The sequence below is a fragment of the Lactuca virosa genome, chromosome 8, assembly GCF_052849685.1.
Source record: "Lactuca virosa cultivar CGN04683 chromosome 8, Lactuca_virosa_CGN04683_v6, whole genome shotgun sequence".
Classification (NCBI taxonomy): Eukaryota; Viridiplantae; Streptophyta; class Magnoliopsida; order Asterales; family Asteraceae; genus Lactuca; species Lactuca virosa.
Window position 1 is genome coordinate 294287888 of NC_136433.1, and position 22667 is coordinate 294310554.

A 22667-nucleotide genomic window follows, 5' to 3' on the forward strand; every position below is an offset into this window, starting at 1 on the left:
CATTTGATTTAAAAAATTAAAATTTTATATAATCACATCTAAAACTCATTATATATATGATCACATGTGATTATAATCATATATACCTAAAAACACATCCGATTATAACATTATGATAATATAGAAAATAAGGTATAATTGAAAAATAAAATACCTTATAGGTTGCTTGTACTTCATGTTTTCGGTTCATGTACATAACTTTAAAAATTTCCCATCCATCTCTCACTACAAGAAAAAGACCCTTTTACGACGCGCAAGCCACGACACTCACTGATTTATGTTACGCAAAAGAGAGTGACATTAAAAAAGTGACATCTGTTCAAAAAATTTAAGGATTTAGGTCATGCATTATTGCGCACCCTTAAATTAGTGTCATAAGAAAAAAAAATATAAAAACACGGAGGGCGCTCAATGTTAATTGCGCGTCTTCTATAGGTATCGCTTTATAATTTTAATGAACCGCACGTTTAGATACTAGGAAAACGAAATCCCCAAAATTTTGAAAACCCGCTTTTCTACCTTCTTTAATTTCTATCTTTCATCTTCGCAATCAATTCTACCCTTTTCCTCCTTCTCCCTATTCTTCGATCCGCTTCTCCCCTCTCCACCACGCCATGATGAATGAGATCTTTTCGTCAATCAGAGCTACCAGCCGACAAAGACCTTCATTTTCTCCCTCCCTTCTCTCCACCGATCGGAAAACGCTTCTCCTTACAAGCCCAACATCCGATTGACGGGTTCGATTCTCCTCTTCTGGTTACACAAAGGTATGTTGTGCTTACCATCGTTCATCTACCTTTTCTCCATCCACACTCGGTACCTTTTTGTATTTGGATCCGTTAACACTGTACGTCTCTTCTTCTTCTTACTCTCATACCGACGAATTAGGGCAAAATCTTCACCATCTTCAGTAAGCCAACTATGGAGGCCAACAACACAAAGAACTATGAGAAAACACAGCTCAAATCGGATTCTCTTAGGCATGAATGGGTAGAGATGACAAAGAAATACACTAACCAAGTCCGATCGAAGGAAAGAACGAAAATGAAATACCAAGTTGGACTAAAAAACTGTATTTTCTATCATTTGGATCTTTGGATCGTTTCTGTGTTTTTTTTCAAGTAGTTGTTCGTCCTCAAATCTCTATTTTTCACTCTGTTTTAACATTGATTTTAGGGCTTTTTCCTATACATGAGTTTTTTTCATAATAACATAACTTATCTGTTTTTCTTATCTTTTTGTGTGAGAACGCATCTTGTTTCTTGTTCAATCTTAAGTGAATTCGATTATGTTCTAGAAATTAGCATATTCTTGTTAATTTTAGAGTAAGAGGGAAAATTGGCATTAATAGTTTATTTATTGTGAAAAAAATGAATTGCAGAGTAAAAGGTCCTGGTTACTCATTCTACACAGATTAATGCAATTCTATTGGTTCCAAAGATCTTATGTCCAACGAAAAAGGTATCAACTTGTTCAAAAACCAGGAAAATGTAAGTGTCATCCTAACCAGTTATCTCTGCTCTAATTTGGTGGATTATACATAATTTCACTGGTAGTTAGTTAATGTTGCACATAAATGCTTTTTCACAGCTTGATGTATTGATATATACCTGCACACGATAGCCCACTTCCTCGAAAACAGCAGATGAAAAGGGAGACCCACCAGTTCATAAAGGTTCGCAGATGATGGATAATGTGGACCTCTATGCACCTGATACTTTGGATCCATCCTTAGGTATTGATATTCTTTGCTAATTTTGTTACCTTATTTTTTGTTGTTGGTGTTTTAATCGAATGCTTATTCTTAAGCCTTGTCTAGTAAATAACAACATTATGAAAACAACAGATGAAAAAGGTGACCCACCAGCTAAAAAAGATTCACAGATGTTAGATGATTTGGACCTCCATGCACCTGATATTAATTTATTTTGAATTTGATAAAAATAAAATAAAATAACATGTTTTTGTTTTTGAAGAGAAACCTACCTGGTTAATTCCCACTAGAAATTTTGTTTTGAGATTGAAGTGGTCCCTGGACAATAAATATACCTTCAGCGCCTCTGCATATTTTGCATTCTCTATTCACAAAAAACTGATATTGTTATTATCATTGTTTTTAAATGGTTTCATAATTACATTTAACGTAAGTAAATATATATTATAATAATATAAAAGTGTACTAAGAAATTCATATAAAAAAGGAGCAAATGAGATTGACCTGAATATAAATTAAGGATTGCTTTATTGTTAAATGCTAAAGCTGGACATTCTGACTTCCTTATGCTCTGTTAAAGAAAATTAGAGAACACATTATGTAAGGGTAAAATATTTTACCCTTACATGATGTGTTCTCTAATTTTCTTTAACAGAGCATAAGGAAGTCAGAATGTCCAGAAGAGCTTAGGCCTGCAAAAGGAAGAGCTCATGTTCATGTCAGTCTTGTGAGGAAGCTTGAAGACTACCCTATTACTAATCTTTCCCATTTCTTGATTTCTTATACAATCCTTCTAGGCTGTTTTTCTCCAATGCAAAACATGCAGATCAACTCTTTGAGGTTTTGTTCAAATTTGAAAATCTTAAGGCTGTCACAAACATTAAAGATCATATCATATGACACATGTACTTATGATCAACAGATACAAGTTTAACAATGTCAACAGTGTTGACATCAGACAATATTAGTGATGAAGGAGCCATGGAACACTCGCACAACAGGTTAACTGATTCTTTTTTTTTGAAAAAAAATAAATATACAGCCCTTATCTTTATTATATACATATATATTTTTTGCAAGATGGAAGTGATTGGAAAAAAGATCATGTATCATCCTTCTCAATGATTGATACATCCTATAGCTTGCAAAACAACACAGCTATTATAACTCTACATGTATAATATATATATAATCATTATACTTGGTGGACTAGTTGTTTGTTCATTGGGGGCTGTTCATACTTTTGTTGTTTGCACTGTGACTGGTACGCATTGCTGAGTATAACAATGTTCGCAGTCAACTCAATGTAATTAATAGAAAGCAGCCTGGAAGGTAAAAATCTATTAATTACCCACCTAACTCGTTGGACTAGTGCATCTATAGGAATCAGCTAAGCTTAATGAATAGAAAAATACACAAAAAAGTTAAGAGATTGTTGTTTTATTACATAAGAAATGGTACATTGATGTCACATCTATTTTGAACCAATATCAAATAAATTGACATCTTTAATTAGTTACAGACTATTCTTTAAAAGTTATTCTATAAACCTAAACAAAATACCAACTATATATGCTTTCATATTTACGTCAAATCAAGATCAGTTTGTTTGTTGTGTACACTTCTTTGCTTACACTAAAAGTTTTCTTATACCAAAAAATCAGATAACAATTGGGGTTCTTCACCAAACCTATATTGGTCTGCCATATCTATATGCCTATGTGTTGGAGACCTGTTGACTTCTATCTCACTAAAAAAGTCAGGATTTTCACTTAAATCTTAACCCAGTTCCACTTTTTCTCTTTATCTTCCTGCATATAGTAATAATTAAGTGCATGCACTATTTACGTACAGACGGAGTTAATTCATGAGCGGCCACCAAAACGTTGTGAAAGCATATATGCAAAGTGTTTCAGTTTGGCCTCTTTTTGTATTTATGCTTGGGGCTTACTAAGAAATTCCGGGTTAAAAGAGTAAATTTACAACTAACTAAGGGTAAATTAGTAATTTACTATGAATTTTGGTTAATTTACTGTGAATATTGGTTATATAGGTGCCTAGTACTTAACCTTTCTATATATATCATTTTGCTAGTCAAAAGTCACATACATGATTTTTACTGTTTCTTTATTCTTGTGCAAGTCGACCTATGCGAATTGGTGTTGCAACTCCTAAGAAGGAGTCTACTTTACAACAATATGGACAACAACAACAATATTCATCACAAGGTGTGTTTTCTTGATTCTTGCTTGTGTTTTGTTTGATTTTCTTGATTTAGTTTGATGAGTGTAGACTCATTATTGTGAATATTTTTAGATGTGATATTGGATGGTGGAGGTGGATTTGGTGCCATACCTCAAAGCTCTCAGTCTGATGAAGATTCTTCCAATACAACAGCTCATCTACATCTGATCTTCAATTGAGTCCTGCTCCTACTCCTGCTACTCAAAAAAGCTCATCTACATCTGATCTCTTATCCTTGAATCAAATAAATAATAAACCCCCACCCTCACCTTTTAGTGCTTTGGATACTCTTGTATCACCTATACCTACACCTGGCGCCTCCCCCATGATGGATCTATTAGACGGACTCAATCCAAATCCTACTACACCACCACCTCCACCTCCACCTAGTAAGTATTATATCTTTTTTTCTATCCACCTTCATGAATGGCTTTTTTTTCTATACACCTAGTAAGTATTATATCTTCTTTATGTCACACCTTTCCAAGTTGTGGCACTTCTGACTGGATTCTATGTGTTGAGACACCCGAGGTTTTGCCAGATGCTTCCTTCTGTCCCTCTCAACTTCTTTAGAAGATTGCCAGCCAGAACTGACTGCATGCTATGAGATGATCAACACCGGAATGGAATCAACAATTCCAGAGAAGGTTACTCTATAATAAAAAAAAGCCATTCCTTTCTTCGATTCCTGGTAAGATGCATACAGCTATCTTCGAACAATGTTTTTGTATATCTTGTTGTTCTGTAATCCTTTCTTAATTTCAAATTTCATGGTCTGTGTTTTATTTAGGTTGTGTTTTTTTATTTGAATGTTATTAGTAGACTATGACAATCATCTTTGGCGATATTATTGGATAAATATCTTGGATTGGCAGTAGGGGTGGCAAATCGGGCCATCGTGTCGTGGTTTTGCCTGACACGACACGACAATGTTTTATGTAACACGAACACGACACAACTTGATGTCGTGTTTTTTTAACTGACACAAAACCGAACCGATTAAAAAACGACAAACACGACACGACACGACAAAGAAAACATAATAAAAACAATAGTTTATATAATTAATACTTAATCATACATAACACGAAAAACACGACAAACACAAAAAACACAACAAATAAATGCTAAATCGTGTCATTTCGTGTTGAATTTTAAACACGAACACGACACGGCACGACATCGTGTTGTTTACACTTAACACGAACACGAATTCGAATTTCGGTTTCGTCCCAATTTCGTTTCGTGTCGTGTCAACAATTTTCACCCCTAATTGGCAGTAATTTTTATCAAATGTTTCTTTAAGTAGGAGAGAATCTTCATTAATGTGTTGTGCTTTTGTCTGTGGGATGATAAAAATATAAAAATAATGGGACAAAAATAGCACACCCTGTTAGGATCGAGACACTTAACACACGACTCTAAACACACACAGAGCTCACGAAAAACAAGAACACAAGGATGAACATGAGGGATTTAACGTGGTTCGGTCCTTCTCTGACCTACGTCCACCGGTAACTAGGAATTTACATTTCTTGGTGCTAATCTGCACTCTTTCTATGTTACACTAGATACAAGTTTTACAAATACAGAATAATCTCTTATATAGAGATGGAAATCAGAAGTAGTCAAAAAACACAACCGGGTCTTCAGCCAACCTTTGAAAAAACTTCACATTCAACAATTGTGGCTTCACATTCAACAATTGTGGCTTCACAACTTCACATTGTTCCCGCCATTTTTGACCAGCTGTGGCTTCACATTCAACAATCTCCCACTTGAAGCCACGGAACAATCTTCACCTGTGCTTCAACTGTGCATCTGTATTTGATCTTAACTCCTTCATAGTTACCCTGGCCTTCTCTTCAATTTACCTGTTCTCTGTCTCCACCGGCTCCCACTGAAATGAACTGCCCGATCCTGGAACATACTGAGAACAAACGACACTCTCCATGTGAAGCAGATAATCTGAAGAGACTTTTACAGATGGAATACTGGTTCTCTTAACCCACTGTGTTCTGGGTATTCTAGCTGAAACAAAGCCCATGCTCCCACTGCTATGAATGCCCTTGACTGGTTTTTCTGAACCGTTCCAAACACGTTCAACCTGAATCTGACCTGTGACTCTGGGTTTGCCATCTGCAAAGCAAACCTTCTTCTGTCCACGAGACTCTATGAACCGGATTTTGTTTTTCTTCTGAACTGGGACGGTTACTCCCTCAGACGGTAAACTAACCATATATAATGAACCCCTCTTATGTCCACGAGCTATCACAAGATTTCTTTTGACAACCTTCCACTGCCCATTCCTGAACTTAACCTCGTGTCCCTGTTCATCCAACTGCCCAACATAAATCAACTGTTTCTTCAGACTTGGAATTACCCGGACATCCTTCAAAGTCCATGGACCGACTGGAGTCTTCAGATCTAAGTCACCTATGCTTGTCACATCAAGAACCTCATCGTTCGCCAGTCTTACCTTACCAAAATCCCCTTCTTTCAGATTCCGCAGTGCTTCACGGCTGTGGGTAGCGTGAAATGAAGCACCCGAATCCATAACCCAGGAATCCACATTGCTCTCCACACTACAGATCAAAACATCATCATCTGAATGGTCTACTGCAACGTTAACTTCTTTCTTGTCTTTTGGACATTGATTCCTGAAATGTCCAACCTCTTTCCAGTTCCAACAAGTCACATCATTTCGAGTCCTCGACTGACTCCTTCTCTTGTTCCCGCTTCCACTACCTCTGTTATTTCTTCTACCTCTGACCGCATTCAATTGTTCACTTGATGATTCCCCGGAATTTCTTCGTCTGACGTCTTCGCCTAGAATTAAATCCCGAATTCCCTCAAAAGTGAGCTCTTTCGATCCTGCGGAACTAGTAACGGCTGTAACTGTTTCGGACCAACTGTCAGGTAATGATGATAACAGTAGTAAAGCTTGAACTTCGTCCTCAAATTTTATTCCCACTGACCCATGTCTGGATAAAATCGAGTTCAAATTGTTGATGTGTACTGTAACTGAACTTCCTTCCCTCATCCTCGTGTTGACTAGTTCCCGAATCAGGAAGACTTTATTTGTTGCCGACGGCTTCTCGTACATATTAGACAATGCCTCCATGATTCCCTTTGCCGAGGTCTCCTTCAAAATGTTGAAGGCAACATCCTTTGACAAAGTCAGTCTAATAAATGCCTTGGCCTTCTTATCCAAAGTCTCCCAGTTTGCTTGTGTGATCGCCTCCGGTTTTTCACCTAAAACTGCGTTCAAGTCTTTCTGTACGAGCAAATCTTCAATTTGCATCTTCCACCAACCAAAATCTTTCCCATCAAACTTCTCAATCTGAAGCTTACTGCTTTCTGCCATTTTCTGAAAGAACAATGACCTATCTTACAATTTTCTGGAAATTCAGGGGCCAAATTGCAAATTTTCAAATCTGCTACAGTGTTGCTACAGTGCCTGCTACAGTATCTGCTGACATCACTGCTGACGTCGTGCTATTCCGGTCACTATTCCGGCAAACCTTTGACCGGCGATTTGGACGTCTTCCGGTGGTCAAAAAATTCAGAAAAAAATATTTTCGGAATCTTCGGAACGAGACCTTTCCAACGGTATACACCAAAATCGTTTTTGACGAAAAAAAATTTCGACCAAAAAACAGAAAATCACCCTCTGGAGCTAAACCAAGGCTCTGATACCACTTGTTAGGATCGAGACACTTAACACACGACTCTAAACACACACAGAGCTCACGAAAAACAAGAACACAAGGATGAACATGAGGGATTTAACGTGGTTCGGTCCTTCTCTGACCTACGTTCACCGGTAACTAGGAATTTACATTTCTTGGTGCTAATCTGCACTCTTTTTGTGTTACACTAGATACAAGTTTTACAAATACAGAATAATCTCTTATATAGAGATGGAAATCAGAAGTAGTCAAAAAACACAATCGGGTCTTCAGCCAACCTTTGAAAAAACTTCACATTCAACAATTGTGGCTTCACATTCAACAATTGTGGCTTCACAACTTCACATTGTTCCTGCCATTTTTGACCAGCTGTGGCTTCACATTCAACACACCCCTCTTTTCTGCAGGAGCAGAACATATTTGTTTTAGCAAGTTGGTGCTTTTTTTGTTGTAGTATGGAAACAAACAAAGATAACATAAATCTCATAAGTTGATGGTCCATGTGCAAATGAACATGGTTTTATTCTAGAATCTAGGTTATATAATTGTTTCCACTATCATGCGTAATCATTCTATAAAACTTTTTGTGAATGGCTATGAATTTGTACATAGCAAATTACCTTCTTTTATATGATGAAACATGATTATTTGTGCTATTGTTACTTTATTCTAGGCCACAAGTACAAAATAGTACCTTATTCTAGGACCATGATTCATGGTCAAATGAATCATTCTTTTTTCTGTGTGTATTTGGCTTTTTTGGTACAAGTCAAGTACTGCATGATGTACAATATTATTTAGGAAATTTCCTAAGATTAAAAAGGGTAAATGGTTATGGTGTTTGGCTATTTATTTTTAAAGGATACAACACAAGTAGGGATTGGTTGACAACTTGGCATGTATCTTTGTTGTTTTTGACAGCTGTGTAGACAATGATCTTTTGAAAAGCAAATTTGGAATGATATGTAAGCGTGGGGTCTTATCACATGTGCCCTGTTTTTATCATAATATGATCTTTTTTGGAGGTTCTTTTTGCAATGAATATTGATTAGTTCTTTGATTCAATTATATTACTTTTCTTGAAGAAGAAACTCATGGTTTATATATATTTTACTTGGAACAGTTGCTCATATGATTCCAACTGTTATAGACAGTGACATGATCATGGTCCTCTCCTCTGGTATGTATCTAATTCTTCAGAAACCCATATATCTCATAAAATGACACAATTACCCTCTACAAAATAGTAAAATTTCATGTATAATAGGTGAAATGATGGAATATGATGCACCCTCCAAGCTAATGGAGTCGGATTCTTATTTCTCAAAGCTTTTTGCTGAGTACTGGTCCAGCTGCAGGAGATGATCCACGGGTAATTTCTTTTCAAGTTAAAAGTAAAAGTAAAATTTCTTATTATTCGTTATTTTATTATTGGTGCCTTTTGTATGTCAATTTAGCAACTTGTCTGCAAATTCTAAAATTAGTAGTAATTTTTCTCATGTTTATGGTAACAATGGTGGACAACACTAAAAAAATTTCATCTAGGATGTTTTTCAAATCGACTACAGGTCCTTCAACTTCAAGCTTCTTAGTTGTACCGATTGCCATGTGCAGGTTCTGATAGCTCTAGCAACCTCCTTCCATGCCCTGCAACCTCTAAAAGTTCTTGTATTCAGGTTACTCTCTTAGAAAAGACATTGTCAAAGGAGATTGTCAAAGGAGAATTTAGCCATGGGTTTCTTTTAATGTTGTACATGTTTTATTTTCTATAATAAATATTATGCAATATTAGCAACGTGTTACATTTACTTACTATTGGAATGATTATTTGTATTTGACATATTAGTGCAATGAATTATCTTTATTGTTTATGGTATTTTATTTTGTATTATGAGACTTTTAATGTGTTATTTAATTTGAAAATTAGTAAATCTTTCAAAAATATATAATTTTAAAAACATTTAAAATTATGACACACAAAAATGCGTGTCGTCTTCCTTTACAACAGGGGCTTCCTTGATACGCATTGCGTGTCATATACACGCGCGTCGTAAGGTTACCATACGCAAATGCGTCTCATCTTCCTTTATGACAGGGCCTTCCTTGATACGCATTGTGTGTCATAACTGCGCGTCGTAAATGTGTGTCATAAATGTGTGTCGTAAATGTGCGTCGTAAATAGACGATGCGCAAAAGCGTGTCGTCTCTCGTTATGACAGGGCCTTCCTTGACACGCATTTGCGCGTCGTCTGAGCGTTTTACGACACGCATTGCGCGTCGTAAAAGGCTATTTTTCTAGTAGTGTCTATCGCCTCAATATTTAACATCACAATATCATCCTCCTTTATAAATCTCTTTTTGAACTTTAAAATTATGACAGTTGGGAGGCAGGACCATTCTGGCATATAGCCTTTCTAAAATCCAACAATCAAGGCAACGTGGCCATTCTAGACACGTCTCCCTTAAGTAAATCAATCAATATTATGACTTGGAATCACTAATAAATCTTATTTATAGGTTCATAATAATGACTTATGAATATAAATATAAGCTACACTGAAAGCAAAAGTGTGTAGTTTAACTTACATTTGTTTTAGCGAAAACCGGGAAAAATGCTTGGAAAAAACTCCGAAACTGAAAGCTTCTAATAGTCGGACACGTTGACCGCTCAACACCTTATTAAATACCCCTAAGAACCTAAAAAATTGGACTCAACGACTAGAGGGTTTTGAGAGAGATTTGAAGTGATATGTGAGGTAAAATCGTCATTTCACAGCTATTTGTAAAGTATATAGGAAGGCACCCCGTGCACCTTTATTGTGTGTTCTGCACATATAGGGTTTGCTGGCTCTTATGGTTGCCTACCACGTGTCATACTCAGATTCATTCACCCATGCTTTTCTAAAACGTCCCATGTGTCACAACATGGTGGTGCCATGTGTCAAGAACTAGTGGAGCTACGTCATCGCGTCTCTTTGAGGAGCGGGCAGCCGATTTGCCACATGGTACACTCCATTGCCACAACGTCATCGCATAAGCTATTTTCCTAAAATCTTTGGATGACCATAACTTACACATACCAGCTTCATCTTAGGAATTCTTTATATCCCCAAAATTATCTCGACAAGCTCTTCAACTTTCATTAAGGTCTCAACATCTAATTCTTGCTCTAACAAAAATTCATATTTAAACTGGTTTAGATTGTTAAAGTCACTGCGAAATTCATAACTTCTACACAGGAACTCCGTTCTCGACTGTCTTTTTATTGACTGGCTCATATTCACAAGATATTCAATTCTCTTTTAGATTTTTTTGGCCAAAAATCAACTGATTAGAATTTTGATTTCTGTGCCTACACTGTTGCGCTGAAACTTCGACAAATCCTAACTTCCTCTCATGAAGTCAGATTTGGACATTCTATATATGCATGCTCTCAGTTGAACGACTACAATGAATTTTTTTAGATTTGTTATTCTAAAATATAATTTATGAAAAATTCACTTTTTTACGATACGTAGAGCCGTGACGGTTTAATCGCGAAACTTTGAAGAGTCATAACTTCTTCATACGAAGTCAGATTTCAGCGTTCTTTATATATACGAGATCCTTGTATATATATATATATATATATATATATATATATATATATATATATATATATATATATATATTACATTTAATACATTACACATATATAAGTTTTATGTGACTTTTTAATTTTGAATTTTGAAAAAAAAGAAACTATAATGTGGATATTATTTATTTCAAAGATACCACAAAATGACAAATGTCAAAACTTATGAGAGATTGACATGTGGCAAAATGAATCTTTATTTATTCGAATATATATATATATATATATATATATATATATATATATATATATATGTATATATATATATAGTGAGAGAGAGAGAGAGGAGAGATAGGTTCAAATGTTTCGAACAAATATTGTATGTATGTAAGCACCAATCAAAATTAAGGAAAAATAAAATCATTAATAAATCATAAAAGGTATGTTATTAATCTTAGCTATAGTTAATCATGTTAAATAATAAAAATCTTTATTTAATAGGCTTTAAATTAGGGATATACAACTTAAAACCCTACAAAACCATCGACACACATCTTCATTCCTCAACATCAACCTATCGTCACTACCGATTCACCCTTCTACCTCTACGGCCGACTCCTAACAATCTTAAGGTGCACATTCAACTCTAAATGCTTTGGAACTATGTTTTCTCTATTATACATGCAAAATTGATTTCCTGTCACACCCCCGGATCAGAACGGCGGAAACATTCGGAGGCGGGTGACGTCATTGTGCAATATCATAACAATTGTATACAATAGAAAAATAGCAAACCCATACACCATACATTAATAACACAAGCTTACATTGTTTTACATCGTGTTTAAGTTTTCAAGTGTACACAAAAGAAACTTCAGTAAACAACTTTCCAAAATACAGCAAAATAATCTTGAGTCGGCGATCCATAACCTGCTTATTGATTTCCTGAAAAATGGCCCTATAAATAGAAATCAAGGGTCAGCCGATTTTGGTTGCTCCTCCCTTACTCTCCCACTCACGATACCCTCTCTAAGCCCTATTTTAAACCCCCGATGCCCCGATATCATCCTGAGACACGAAGCAAGTCCCGAAGCCCGAAGATCCCGAGAAGAAAAGAGTTTCCGAGCTGAAGCTCTGCCTGCGAGAAGCCCGGTGTGTGAAGATCTTTTAGTTTCACCGAAGAAGTACTACTCTTAGAGTCGTAGTGTTGTCCGATCATCTTCTGATCAAGTGAGTGTGTAGTTACTTTCTTCTAACACATAGATATAAAGTATTTTCTATGAAATACGTGTTATGTGTTTATATATTGTTGTTGTCACACGCCCAAACCAGAACGGCGGAAACGTTCGGGGGCGGAGGACGTCATATTCAGTATCATAACAATTCATAGTAAGGAAAGTACACACCACCATATATATAAAGGTTTCAAAATGTTTACATAATTGTATTTGTAACATGTTCAAAGCATAAATACATAAACATCTTTCAAAAGAAGTAATTAACGTCGGAGCGTTAATCCCCAAAAGTTGGTTTCCAAACCTGCTTAGCGGTTCCCTGAGAATACAAGTTATTTCAAAGAAAAAATTTCAACAATTAAGTTGGTGAGTTCATAAGCGGTTTTGAGAAAATGTATGTCATTCCAAAGTTCATGCGTTTTCCAAGAAAATCCCTTATTTTCTTATAAAAGTATGAAATGCATATGAATGTTCGTGGTGTGAATTGTAAATAGTTGTACCAGGAAAATCCCTTATTTTCCTATTAGTGATTGTTTTAGATACAGGAAAATCCCTTATTTTCCTAAAGTAACAGGCAGTCTCTAATGTCCAAGACCGAAAATCGCAAGCAACTGACATGCTTAAAGGTTGAGGCATAGTTTTATATAATAAAGCTATAAGAAGATCGCACTTATTAGATGAAGAATAGTTTTAATAGCTACTCGTTCATAAAATCAGAATACCATAATAATTGTCTATCCGGTGAGTTTTATAACCATACTAAACATAATATTCCTGTGGTGACGGTCTTCAGGCGTCGAAACGTTTATGACAAACTGTCACCCAAAGGACTGTAGCTAACAGTCAGGACACGGGATCATGACTTCCCGTATAGATATATACACATTTGACACGCTCTCCAAACGGGACACTCTGGTTATAATAGACAGGACTTTAGGTAGTACCTTTTTAACAAAAAGGTAGCATTTGAAGATGTAATCGTCTCACGGATTCTCAACTAAGTCTGTATTAAAATAATAGTTTTGTATGCAATGTTTATCCTCTTCCACAATGTTTGACAAAGCATAAATCATAAGTTCTTTGAATGCATAAAATGTTTTAACAAGGATGGCTACCCTGGATACTATGCATTTTGTATAAATCTAGTGCATGCAAGATATAAGAAGAGTTTTCACGTTTTCACTCGGGATTAACCGGGTGTTTACTTGTATTCTCCCCCGAAATGTATTAAAAGTACATTATAAAGTATTTGAAGGCATATAAAAGGGGGTATGAACTCACTTGATTGAAGTGGTTGTTTTGAAGTAGTCGAGAGAAGAATCGAGCAGAACTTCGACTAGAGAGAGTTGAAATCTCGGGATCCTCGGGGATCTCGGGAGTGTGGAACTTCCTTCGGAACTCGAGTATGAAAAATCGGGGCTTCGGGAAGGCTTAACGAGGTAATCACGCAGAGTAACAACACTTAGAAGGAAAGAAATGAGCACCAAACCCGGCACCCTTAATCTTCTATTTATAGGGGCTGATTTGGGGTCTCACGTCGTGAGTTTGGATTGCTCACATCGTGAGGCTTAGTCAGCATTATCCTCTTCGACGAGTTGACGTGTCTGACACTCTGGAACCCATCAGTCACGAGCTCACGACGTGAGCATGGTTCCCTCACGTCGTGAGGCTGAGTCAGCCTCAGGTTTCGTGTCCCGAACTTGTAAAATCCATAACTTTCGCGTACGAGCTCCGATTTTGACGTTCTTTATATGCACGCGTAGGTGTGAAAAGGCTCTATAACTCTCGTTTAGACACCGTCGGCTAATTTTGAATTTATTTTTATTATATTATTTTTAACAGGCCGGACCTGGAAAAGTCCGTTTAAATTCCGTAACTCCTTCATCTGATGTCCATTTCCGTCAGACTTTTACTGTTGTACTGCTATTGTTGGGGTCTTCAACTTTTGTTTAGGTTGTGTCGGCTAAAGACCGCTCGATCTCTATTTCGACTTTTGAGCTGTCTACTACTAGGTCAGAAATTTCGAAAAATCATAACTTCCTCATACGAAGTCAGATTGGGGCGTTCTTGTTGTGTATGTTTACGGTTTTGGGATATCTATGACTTTCATTTAGACACCTAAGGTTGAAAAGTATCTTATTGAAATTTCTCGTTTTATGCTTAACAGCGCTTTACCGATAGCGTTACGAATCTTTGATTGGTCATAACTCCTTCGTTATAACTCGGATTTTAGCGTTCTTTATATTTTTGGAAACCTTATCACGATATCTACCACATAGTGTACCTAAACAGAGCTTTTTGAACATTTCATTTTCGATAATATTCTTATTAATTTACAAAGAGGTTACAAGACTCAACTTTTAGTCATTACATTGACCTGAAATAACGGGTTGTTACAGTTGTTTACTTGAGATGGATGTTGAATGAATGTTTTATACATGTTTTTAAATAGTTTTAAACTGTATATGTAATTTATATCTACAAATATGTTGGGTAGAACATGGGTAGCTGGAATAGTTGGTGTGTGATGAAACAATGTGATAAGAGATAGGCGAGGATATAATGGTGATGATAATTAGGTGACGATAGATAGTTAATGAATTACGAGTCCAGGCAATGTTGTGGCTGCGTATTCATGCGAAGATAGTCTAACCCTTATTATGAATTACGAGTCCAGGCGATGTTGTGGCTGCGTATTCATGCGATAATAGTCTAACCCTTATTATGATTTACGAGTCCAGGCGATGTTGTGGCTGCGTAATCATGTGATGATACCCTAACCCTTACTAGACACATTTTGAGGGAGTGATCCCCGAATTAGTATTGTCTATGCTATGTAGGCGATGGTCCTTAGGAAAAGTTCTTAGGAACAAACATATAAGGAAATAAGATGTAAGGACATGAGAGGTAAATATGATATAGGAGATGACCCTTAGGATAATATCTTTAGGGAAGATTAAACGAAGATAATGGGGATGGGTAATTGGGTTGATTGTTTGATGATGAAATATAATAATTATATTATTGTGGGTTGAAAACCCTATATGCTCACCAGGCTCCCAAGCCTGACCCACTCGGTTTTCTTTGCATTACAGGTAATGACACAAGGGTATAAGTTGGTGGACTTGACGAGAGATTTTGAATTATAGATAAGTAGTTATAAATAGCTGTTGTAAGGTCGATTTTATATTGTTTATGCTTTTAGTCTGTATCGGAACATCACATCCCGAGATTTTGTTATTTAATGAAAATATATTTCTTTAAGAAATGATTTGATAAATTTTATTCTATCATATTTTATTTTGGGAACAAATTCCGCAGCTCTTTTAATCAAAGGATTACTCTAATTTTATAAAACACAGCATAAACAAATCGGTTTTTTCTGGCCGTGAAATTGGGGATGTCACATAGACCGGCTTCGTGAATAAGTCTTAGTAACGGTAAGACTGACTTATCTTATATATATATATATATATATATATATATATATATATGTGTGTGTGTGTGTGTGTGTGTGTGTGTGTTTATTAAACTTTTAATATTATAATAGTATAATGGTTGAATTTTAAACTTTTAAAATTCTAGGGATTGGACTTAAAGTATTAGTGTGTGAGACATTACAAATTCCAAAACATGAGGGCAAGTTTTCAAACTCTTCAAAACTTTCGAGTTATAACGAAGAAGTTATGACCTGTCGAAGTTTCATGACAGAACCGACACGACACAGCGCGACGTAAATAGTGAATTTACATTAGAGCGATATTTGGCCTTAGCTTTTAGTCTGTATCGGAACATCACATCCCGAGATTTTGTTATTTAATGAAAATACATTTCTTTAAGAAATGCTTTGATAAATTTTATTCTATCATATATTATTTTGGGAACAAATTCCGCAACTCTTTTAATCAAAGGATTATTCTGATTTTATAAAATAAAGCATAAACAAATCGTTTTTTCTGGCCGTGAAATTCGGGATGTCACATAGACCGGCTTAGTGAATGAGTCCTAGTAACGGTACGACTGACTTATCTTATATATATATATATATATATATATATATATATATATATATATATATATGTGTGTGTGTGTGTGTGTGTGTGTATGTGTGTGTGTGTGTGTGTTTATTAAACTTTTAATATTATAATAGTATAATGGTTGAATTTTAAACTTTTAAAATTCTAGGGATTAGACTTAAAGTATTAGTGTGTGAGACATTACAAATTCCAAAACATGAGGGCAAGTTTTCAAACTCTTCAAAACTTTCGAGTTATAACGAAGAAGTTATGACCTGTCGAAGTTTCACGACAGAACCGACACGACACAGCGCGACGTAAATAGTGAATTTACATTAGAGCGATATTTGGCCTTAGCAATCTAAATGAAAGTCGTAGAATACGTTAAACCGAGAGCATGCATAAAAAGAATGTCTAAATCTGACTTCGTATGAGGAAGTTATGATTTTTCGAAGTTTCAACGTTAGCAGTATGCAGCCTGAAGTTCGAATATGATATCGAGTGATTTCTAGCCGAAACGATCTAAACGAGAATCGAAGATCTCATCGATAGTAGTCCAACGGTAAAAAGACAGACGAAAACGGACGTCAGACGAAGAAGTTATGGATTTCTAACGAAGTTTTCCTGTCCCAACCTACTAAAAAAATATAATAAAAGTAAATGAAAATTAGTCGACGAAGCTAAACGAGAGTTGTAGAGCATAATCTCACCTACTCGTGGATATAAAGAACGTCGAAAACGGAGTTCATATGCGAAAGTTATGAATTTCTGAAGTTCGGGGCGCGAAACCCCAAAACTGTCAGAGTTCACGACGTGAATACAGTTTTCATGACGTGAACTCAGTATTTATGACTTCTGGAGCCTGCCAGACGCAAGTTGCAATGACGCACCTGATGACTATTGAACTCACGATGTGAATATTTGAGATTCACGACGTGAATCCAGAAAAATGGCCCTATAAATAGAAATCAAGGGTCAGCCGATTTTGGTTGCTCCTCCCTTTCTCTCCCACTCCCGATACCCTCTCTAAGCCCTATTTTAACCCCCCAAAGCCCCGGTATCATCCCGAGACACGAAGCAAGTACCGAAGCCCGAAGATCTCGAGAAGAAAAGAGTTTCCGAGCCGAAGCTCTGCCTGCGAGAAGCCCGGTGTGTGAAGATCTTCTAGTTTCACCGAAGAAGTACTACTCTTAGAGCCGTAGTGTTGTCCGACCATCTTCTAATCAAGTGAGCATGTAGTTACTTTCTTCTAACACATAGATATGAAGTATTTGCTATGAAATACGTGTTATGTGTTTATATATTGTTGTTTACTTGAGATGGATGTTGAATGAATGTTTTATACAGGTTTTTAAATAGTTTTAAACTGTATATGTAATTTATATCTACAAATATGTTGGGCAGAACATGGGTAGATGGAATAGTTGGTGTGTGATGAAACAATGTGATAAGAGATAGGTGAGGATATAATGGTGATGATAATTAGGTGATGATAGATAGTTAATGAATTACGAGTCCAGGCGATGTTGTGGCTTCGTATTCATGCGATGATAGTCTAACCCTTATTATGAATTACGAGTCCAGGCGATGTTGTGGCTGCGTATTCATGCGATGATAGTCTAACCCTTATTATGATTTACGAGTCAAGGCGGTGTTGTGGCTGCGTAATCATGCGATGATACCCTAACCCTTACTGGACACATTTTGAGGGAGTGATCCCCGAATTAGTATTGTCTATGCTATGTAGGCGATGGTCCTTAGGAAAAGTTCTTAGGAACAAACATATAAGGAAATAAGATGAAAGGACATGAGAGGTAAATATGATATAGGTGATGAACCTTAGGATAATATCTTTAGGGAAGATTAAACGAAGATAATGGGGATGGGTAATTGGGTTGATTGTTTGATGATTAAATATAATAATTATATTATTGTGGGTTGAAAACCCTATATCCTCACCAGGCTCCCAAGTCTGACCCACTCAGTTTTCTTTGCATTACAGGTAATGACACAAGGGTATAAGTTGGTGGACTTGACGAGAGATTTTGGATTATAGATCAGTAGTTATAAATAACTGCTGTAAGGTCTATTTTATATTGTTTATGCTTTTGGTCTGTATCGGAACATGACATCCCGAGATTTTGTTATTTAATGAAAATACATTTCTTTAAGAAATGCTTTGATAAATTTTATTCTATCATATTTTATTTTGGGAACAAATTCCGCAACTCTTTTAATCAAATGATTACTCTGATTTTATAAAACAAAGCGTAAACAAATCGGTTTTTTCTGGCCGTGAAATTGGGGATGTCACATAGACCGGCTTCGTGAATGAGTCCTAGTAATGGTAAGACTGACTTATCTTATATATATATATATATATATATATATATATATATATATATATATATATATGTGTGTGTGTGTGTGTGTGTGTGTTTATTAAACTTTTAATATTATAATAGTATAATGGTTGAATTTTAAACTTTTAAAATTCTAGGGATTGGACTAAAAGTATTAGTGTGTGAGACATTACAAATTCCAAAACATGAGGGCAAGTTTTCAAACTCTTCAAAACTTTTTCACTTCATAACTTGTGAGTTTAATGGCCTATTAAATCATGAATATATACTCTACTCAAAAGTTTATCCATACAAATTGTTCCGATAAAGTACAACCCAAATGGACCATGTCGGGTCGGGCCAAGTACAAACCAAATATATTAATGAACTTAGACTCCTTATCTAAAAAGAGATTCCTCACGAGAGACTTCACAGCTAGCTTACGACGTGAGTTTTCCTCCAGTAGGAACATGTCTAAGGCACCAAGGCCGGCCCGTTTATGTAGGATAGTATGTTCCGGATTAAGGTCCGATGTCGGGCGGGGCCCGATGTAGATGTACATATTTTTCTGGATTTTGATCCGAGGTCGGGACGGTACCCGAAGAATGTTAGTATGCGTGATTTCCATGTGATTCTTGCATGTTTATGTATTTGTATGTTTCTGGACTTCGGTCCGATGTCGGGCGGGGCCCGAGGAATGTGTATATGTTGTAGCTAAGTTGTTATGTTTATTTTATGTGTATTGGTTGTTATGCTCATATGTATGTCGAGCCTTGCTCGATAACTGGAGGGGCCTGATGTCAGATGTGGTCTGCTATCGGGCGGGGCCCGATGCCAGACAAGCCAATGTCGGGTAGTGCCTGATGTAACAGGGCGGGGCCCAATGTATGTGATATGTGATTATGTGATTATGTGCAGTATGTGGTAGTTTGGGGAGACTCACTAAGCTTTGTGCTTACAGTTTTCAGTTACTTCCGGTAGCAATGGGAAGAGCTCGGGATGATTGCACTGCACACACCATTTGTTTCTCCTAGGATGTTTTTGACTCTGATATTTTGACACATGGTTTTGATACAGTGTATTGATATAATAATTTTGTAATACATTACTTATGTTTTTATGAGATGATGGATGGAATTTATGGTTTTATGAATAACTAAAAACAAAATTTTGGACCGTATTTTTGGGATGTTTTAAGTTGGTATCAGAGCCTTGGTTTGAGGGATTCGGGCATGCTCTCGGATGTGTCTGAACTCAAACTAAGGAATTGGTATGAAAATTTTCAAAAGAAAATAATTTTTATGAAAACCATTTAAAAAAAGAAAGAGAAAAGAACTTTGGAAAGAGAAAAGGGTGTGGTGCATGCAATCAGCTGATCTCAAGTAAGTACTCCCAAATTACCCATACAAGTTTATGTTATGATATGTTATGAGAACTGCATGCTAGAGTAGGACTAAGGATCTAGGAAGGATGTTTTATGTGCCTGTTATATATGTATCTGCTTTATGAGAACTGCATGCTAGATTAGGGATAAGGATCTAGGAAGGATGCCTTATGTGCCTGATATATGTGTATCAGCTTTTTGAGAACTGCATGCTAATACAGATTAGTCAGGGATGGCCTGAATGAGATGTGCTTGGTTATGTTTACTCAATGCTCGAATGCTGCTTGCTTTGTGCTTTTAGGAGTTCTAGTTATCTTTTACTAACTAGTAAATGAATATGTTAAGTTACATATAGCGAGGACTAAACAATTTCAGAAGGTTAGGTCTAGCTTTATTGTGTAGCTCTTGTTTGAGTCCAACCGTTCTAGGGTAGGACTTCTCATTCGAAGAATTATCTAGTCTTAGTAATATGTAATAGTATTTGCGAGCTAGTTGGGACTTCTTATGCAGATGATGGTGGAGAGTGGGTCGGTCATTACCCTAGGGAAAGCCTAGGATGAGAAGAGCGCGTGAAGCAGTAGTGTAGAAGGGACTTGGTGGAGTCAAGGTAGTTCTTGAAGAAAGTACGGATAGATGTGGAAGGTAGTATGGGCCTGTACTACTGAAAGTAGAGGATTCGTACTCAAATCAAGGAAGGCTGAGGTGAATCCAGGGAGCTTGTAGTATATGTGAAACCTCAAGATATGATTAGTATTCTGATGTTTTTATGATGTGTTTTTCAGAATGGTGGTATTACGCACTAGACCAGTCGGCAGTTCAGGCGCCGGTGAGGGGTCAGGCTCGGGCTCTGGAGTCAGGCAGCTAGACGACCATACGAGGGAGTTCTGCTCCTTTGAGATCACACATAGTATTCTGGATCAGACTCCTGTGATATTCGACACGATCAAGGAGAGTGTTTTGGAGCTTATGGATGAGAGATTGAGTACTTTCTGTACCGAGGTGGCGGCTATGATGGGGTCGCACACACTGACTTTCAGGGAGTTCTGAGCTTGTGGAGCTCCCAATTACCATGGGTCTTGGGACCCCATTGTGAGCACTATATGGTTGGATGATGTTGCCAACGTATTCCGCACCAACAAATGTCCCGAGGGGGACAAGGTTCGACTTGCATCTTGTCTTCTGCAGGACAGGGCACATGACTGGTGGGAGGAGGTCGGACGGGCAATTGGAGATGATGCGGTCCTAGATGCGATGACTTGGAGTGATTTCTCGGCCATGTTCAGGGCCGAGTTTGCACCTGTGATAGAGGTGCAGCAGCTTGCGAGGGAGTTCCAGGACCTCCAACAGACTACAGAGACGGTGACTGTGATCGTCGTTATGTTCAAGGATTGGGTCCTTCTCGTTCCGCACTACGTGGCAGACGAGGAGTTAAAAATGGCCCGATATCATGAGATGTTGCGGAGTGATATCCGCTAGTTTGTGAGTCGCTCCAGCTTCAAGACGCTGGAGGAAATGATTGCTAAGGCTCAAGAGAGGGAGTTGGATTTGGAGATGGATAGGAAGAGGAAACTAGATGGTGTTCATACAGGTAGTTCGGGCAAGAAGCCCAAGGTATCAGATCACAGATCGAGGAGCCAACAGGGCCGCAACCGGTGTGGCAAGTGCGGCAAGATGCACGAGGGGGCGTGCAGGGCGGGGAGTTTGGGCTGCTTCAAATGCGGCTGAACTGGTCATATGAGCAGGGATTGTACAACTGCCACCACCACCACAGTAGTTTTAGATCTGATTTGCTTTCATTGCAATCAGAGGGGCCACAGAAGGCCCAATATCCGAGTTTAGCAGCAGCAGGACAGGTGGCTGCCCCTGCTCTTTCCACGTTGAGGATTACAGATGGCCGTCAGGGCCGAGCAGAGGCGCCTATGGCGAGGAGCAAGGCTTTTCAGCTTACTGCAGAGGAGGCACGTGCTGCTCCTGATGTTGTGACGGGTATGTATTCTCTCCTTGACTCTTTATTAGTATTGATTATTGCTTATGTTTACTTGTTTTGTTATAGGGTCGTTCTTAGTGAACAGTATATCAGCTTTGGTACTGTTTCATTCGGGGGCTACCCGATCTTTTTTATCGCTTGCGCTCAGCAAGCGATTTGTAGGGGCTCCGGGGGAGCTGGATTGCCCACTTGATGTTGAGATAGCAGATTGCGAGGGTGCATCAGATATGCACATTACAGTTGTTTGAAGAGCATTTTTGCATGGATTTAGTCCTTATTCCCCTGCGAAGGAATAAGGTTATAGTGGGTATGGAGTGGTTGAGCCCCAATGGGGCATTGATCGACTGTGAGCAACAGTTAGTGAGGGTTCAGACTCCTAATGGAGGAGGGTTAGTGGTTCAGGGCATGAGGCCGCAACTTAGACTGACCGTATGTTCAGCAGCAAGAGTGAGGCGTTACCTTCAGCAGGGTTGTGCATG

The 22667-nt window shown here is 37.4% G+C and overlaps 1 protein-coding gene across 12 annotated transcripts; it reads left to right on the top strand.

Annotated features, from left to right (window-relative positions):
• The first annotated feature begins 513 nt into the window (after positions 1-513).
• Positions 514-9464, top strand: LOC145128540 (polyadenylate-binding protein RBP47-like). 12 transcript variants are annotated; one of them, XR_013716979.1, is made up of 11 exons: positions 514-767; positions 1382-1490; positions 1591-1735; positions 2370-2554; positions 2637-3709; positions 3857-3942; positions 4031-4347; positions 4447-4649; positions 8774-8830; positions 8918-9022; positions 9265-9464. XR_013716979.1 is itself a non-coding variant. In XM_079063339.1 (11 exons), exons 5-7 carry the CDS (start codon positions 2651-2653, stop codon positions 4135-4137), a joined length of 258 nt encoding a protein of 85 aa, XP_078919465.1. In that variant the 5' UTR covers positions 514-767; positions 1382-1490; positions 1591-1735; positions 2370-2554; positions 2637-2650; the 3' UTR covers positions 4138-4347; positions 4447-4649; positions 8774-8830; positions 8918-9022; positions 9265-9464. The 12 variants fall into 12 exon arrangements, 9 of the variants coding, with proteins under 9 accessions (XP_078919465.1, XP_078919467.1, XP_078919460.1 ...); XR_013716980.1 differs by having other exon boundaries at positions 2637-3472; positions 3569-3942; XR_013716978.1 differs by having other exon boundaries at positions 2637-2715; positions 3379-3942.
• The last annotated feature ends 13203 nt before the right edge of the window (positions 9465-22667 follow it).

Excerpts from the sequence above, each read along its gene's own strand:
- LOC145128540 (XM_079063334.1), top strand. The coding sequence starts at position 1,684 with ATGATGGATAATGTGGACCTCTATGCACCTGATACTTTGGATCCATCC. Across the intron at positions 1,736-2,636 it reads TACTTTGGATCCATCCTTAG|ATACAAGTTTAACAATGTCA; the intron begins GTATTGATATTC and ends TATGATCAACAG. Across the intron at positions 3,943-4,030 it reads ACAACAATATTCATCACAAG|ATGTGATATTGGATGGTGGA; the intron begins GTGTGTTTTCTT and ends GAATATTTTTAG.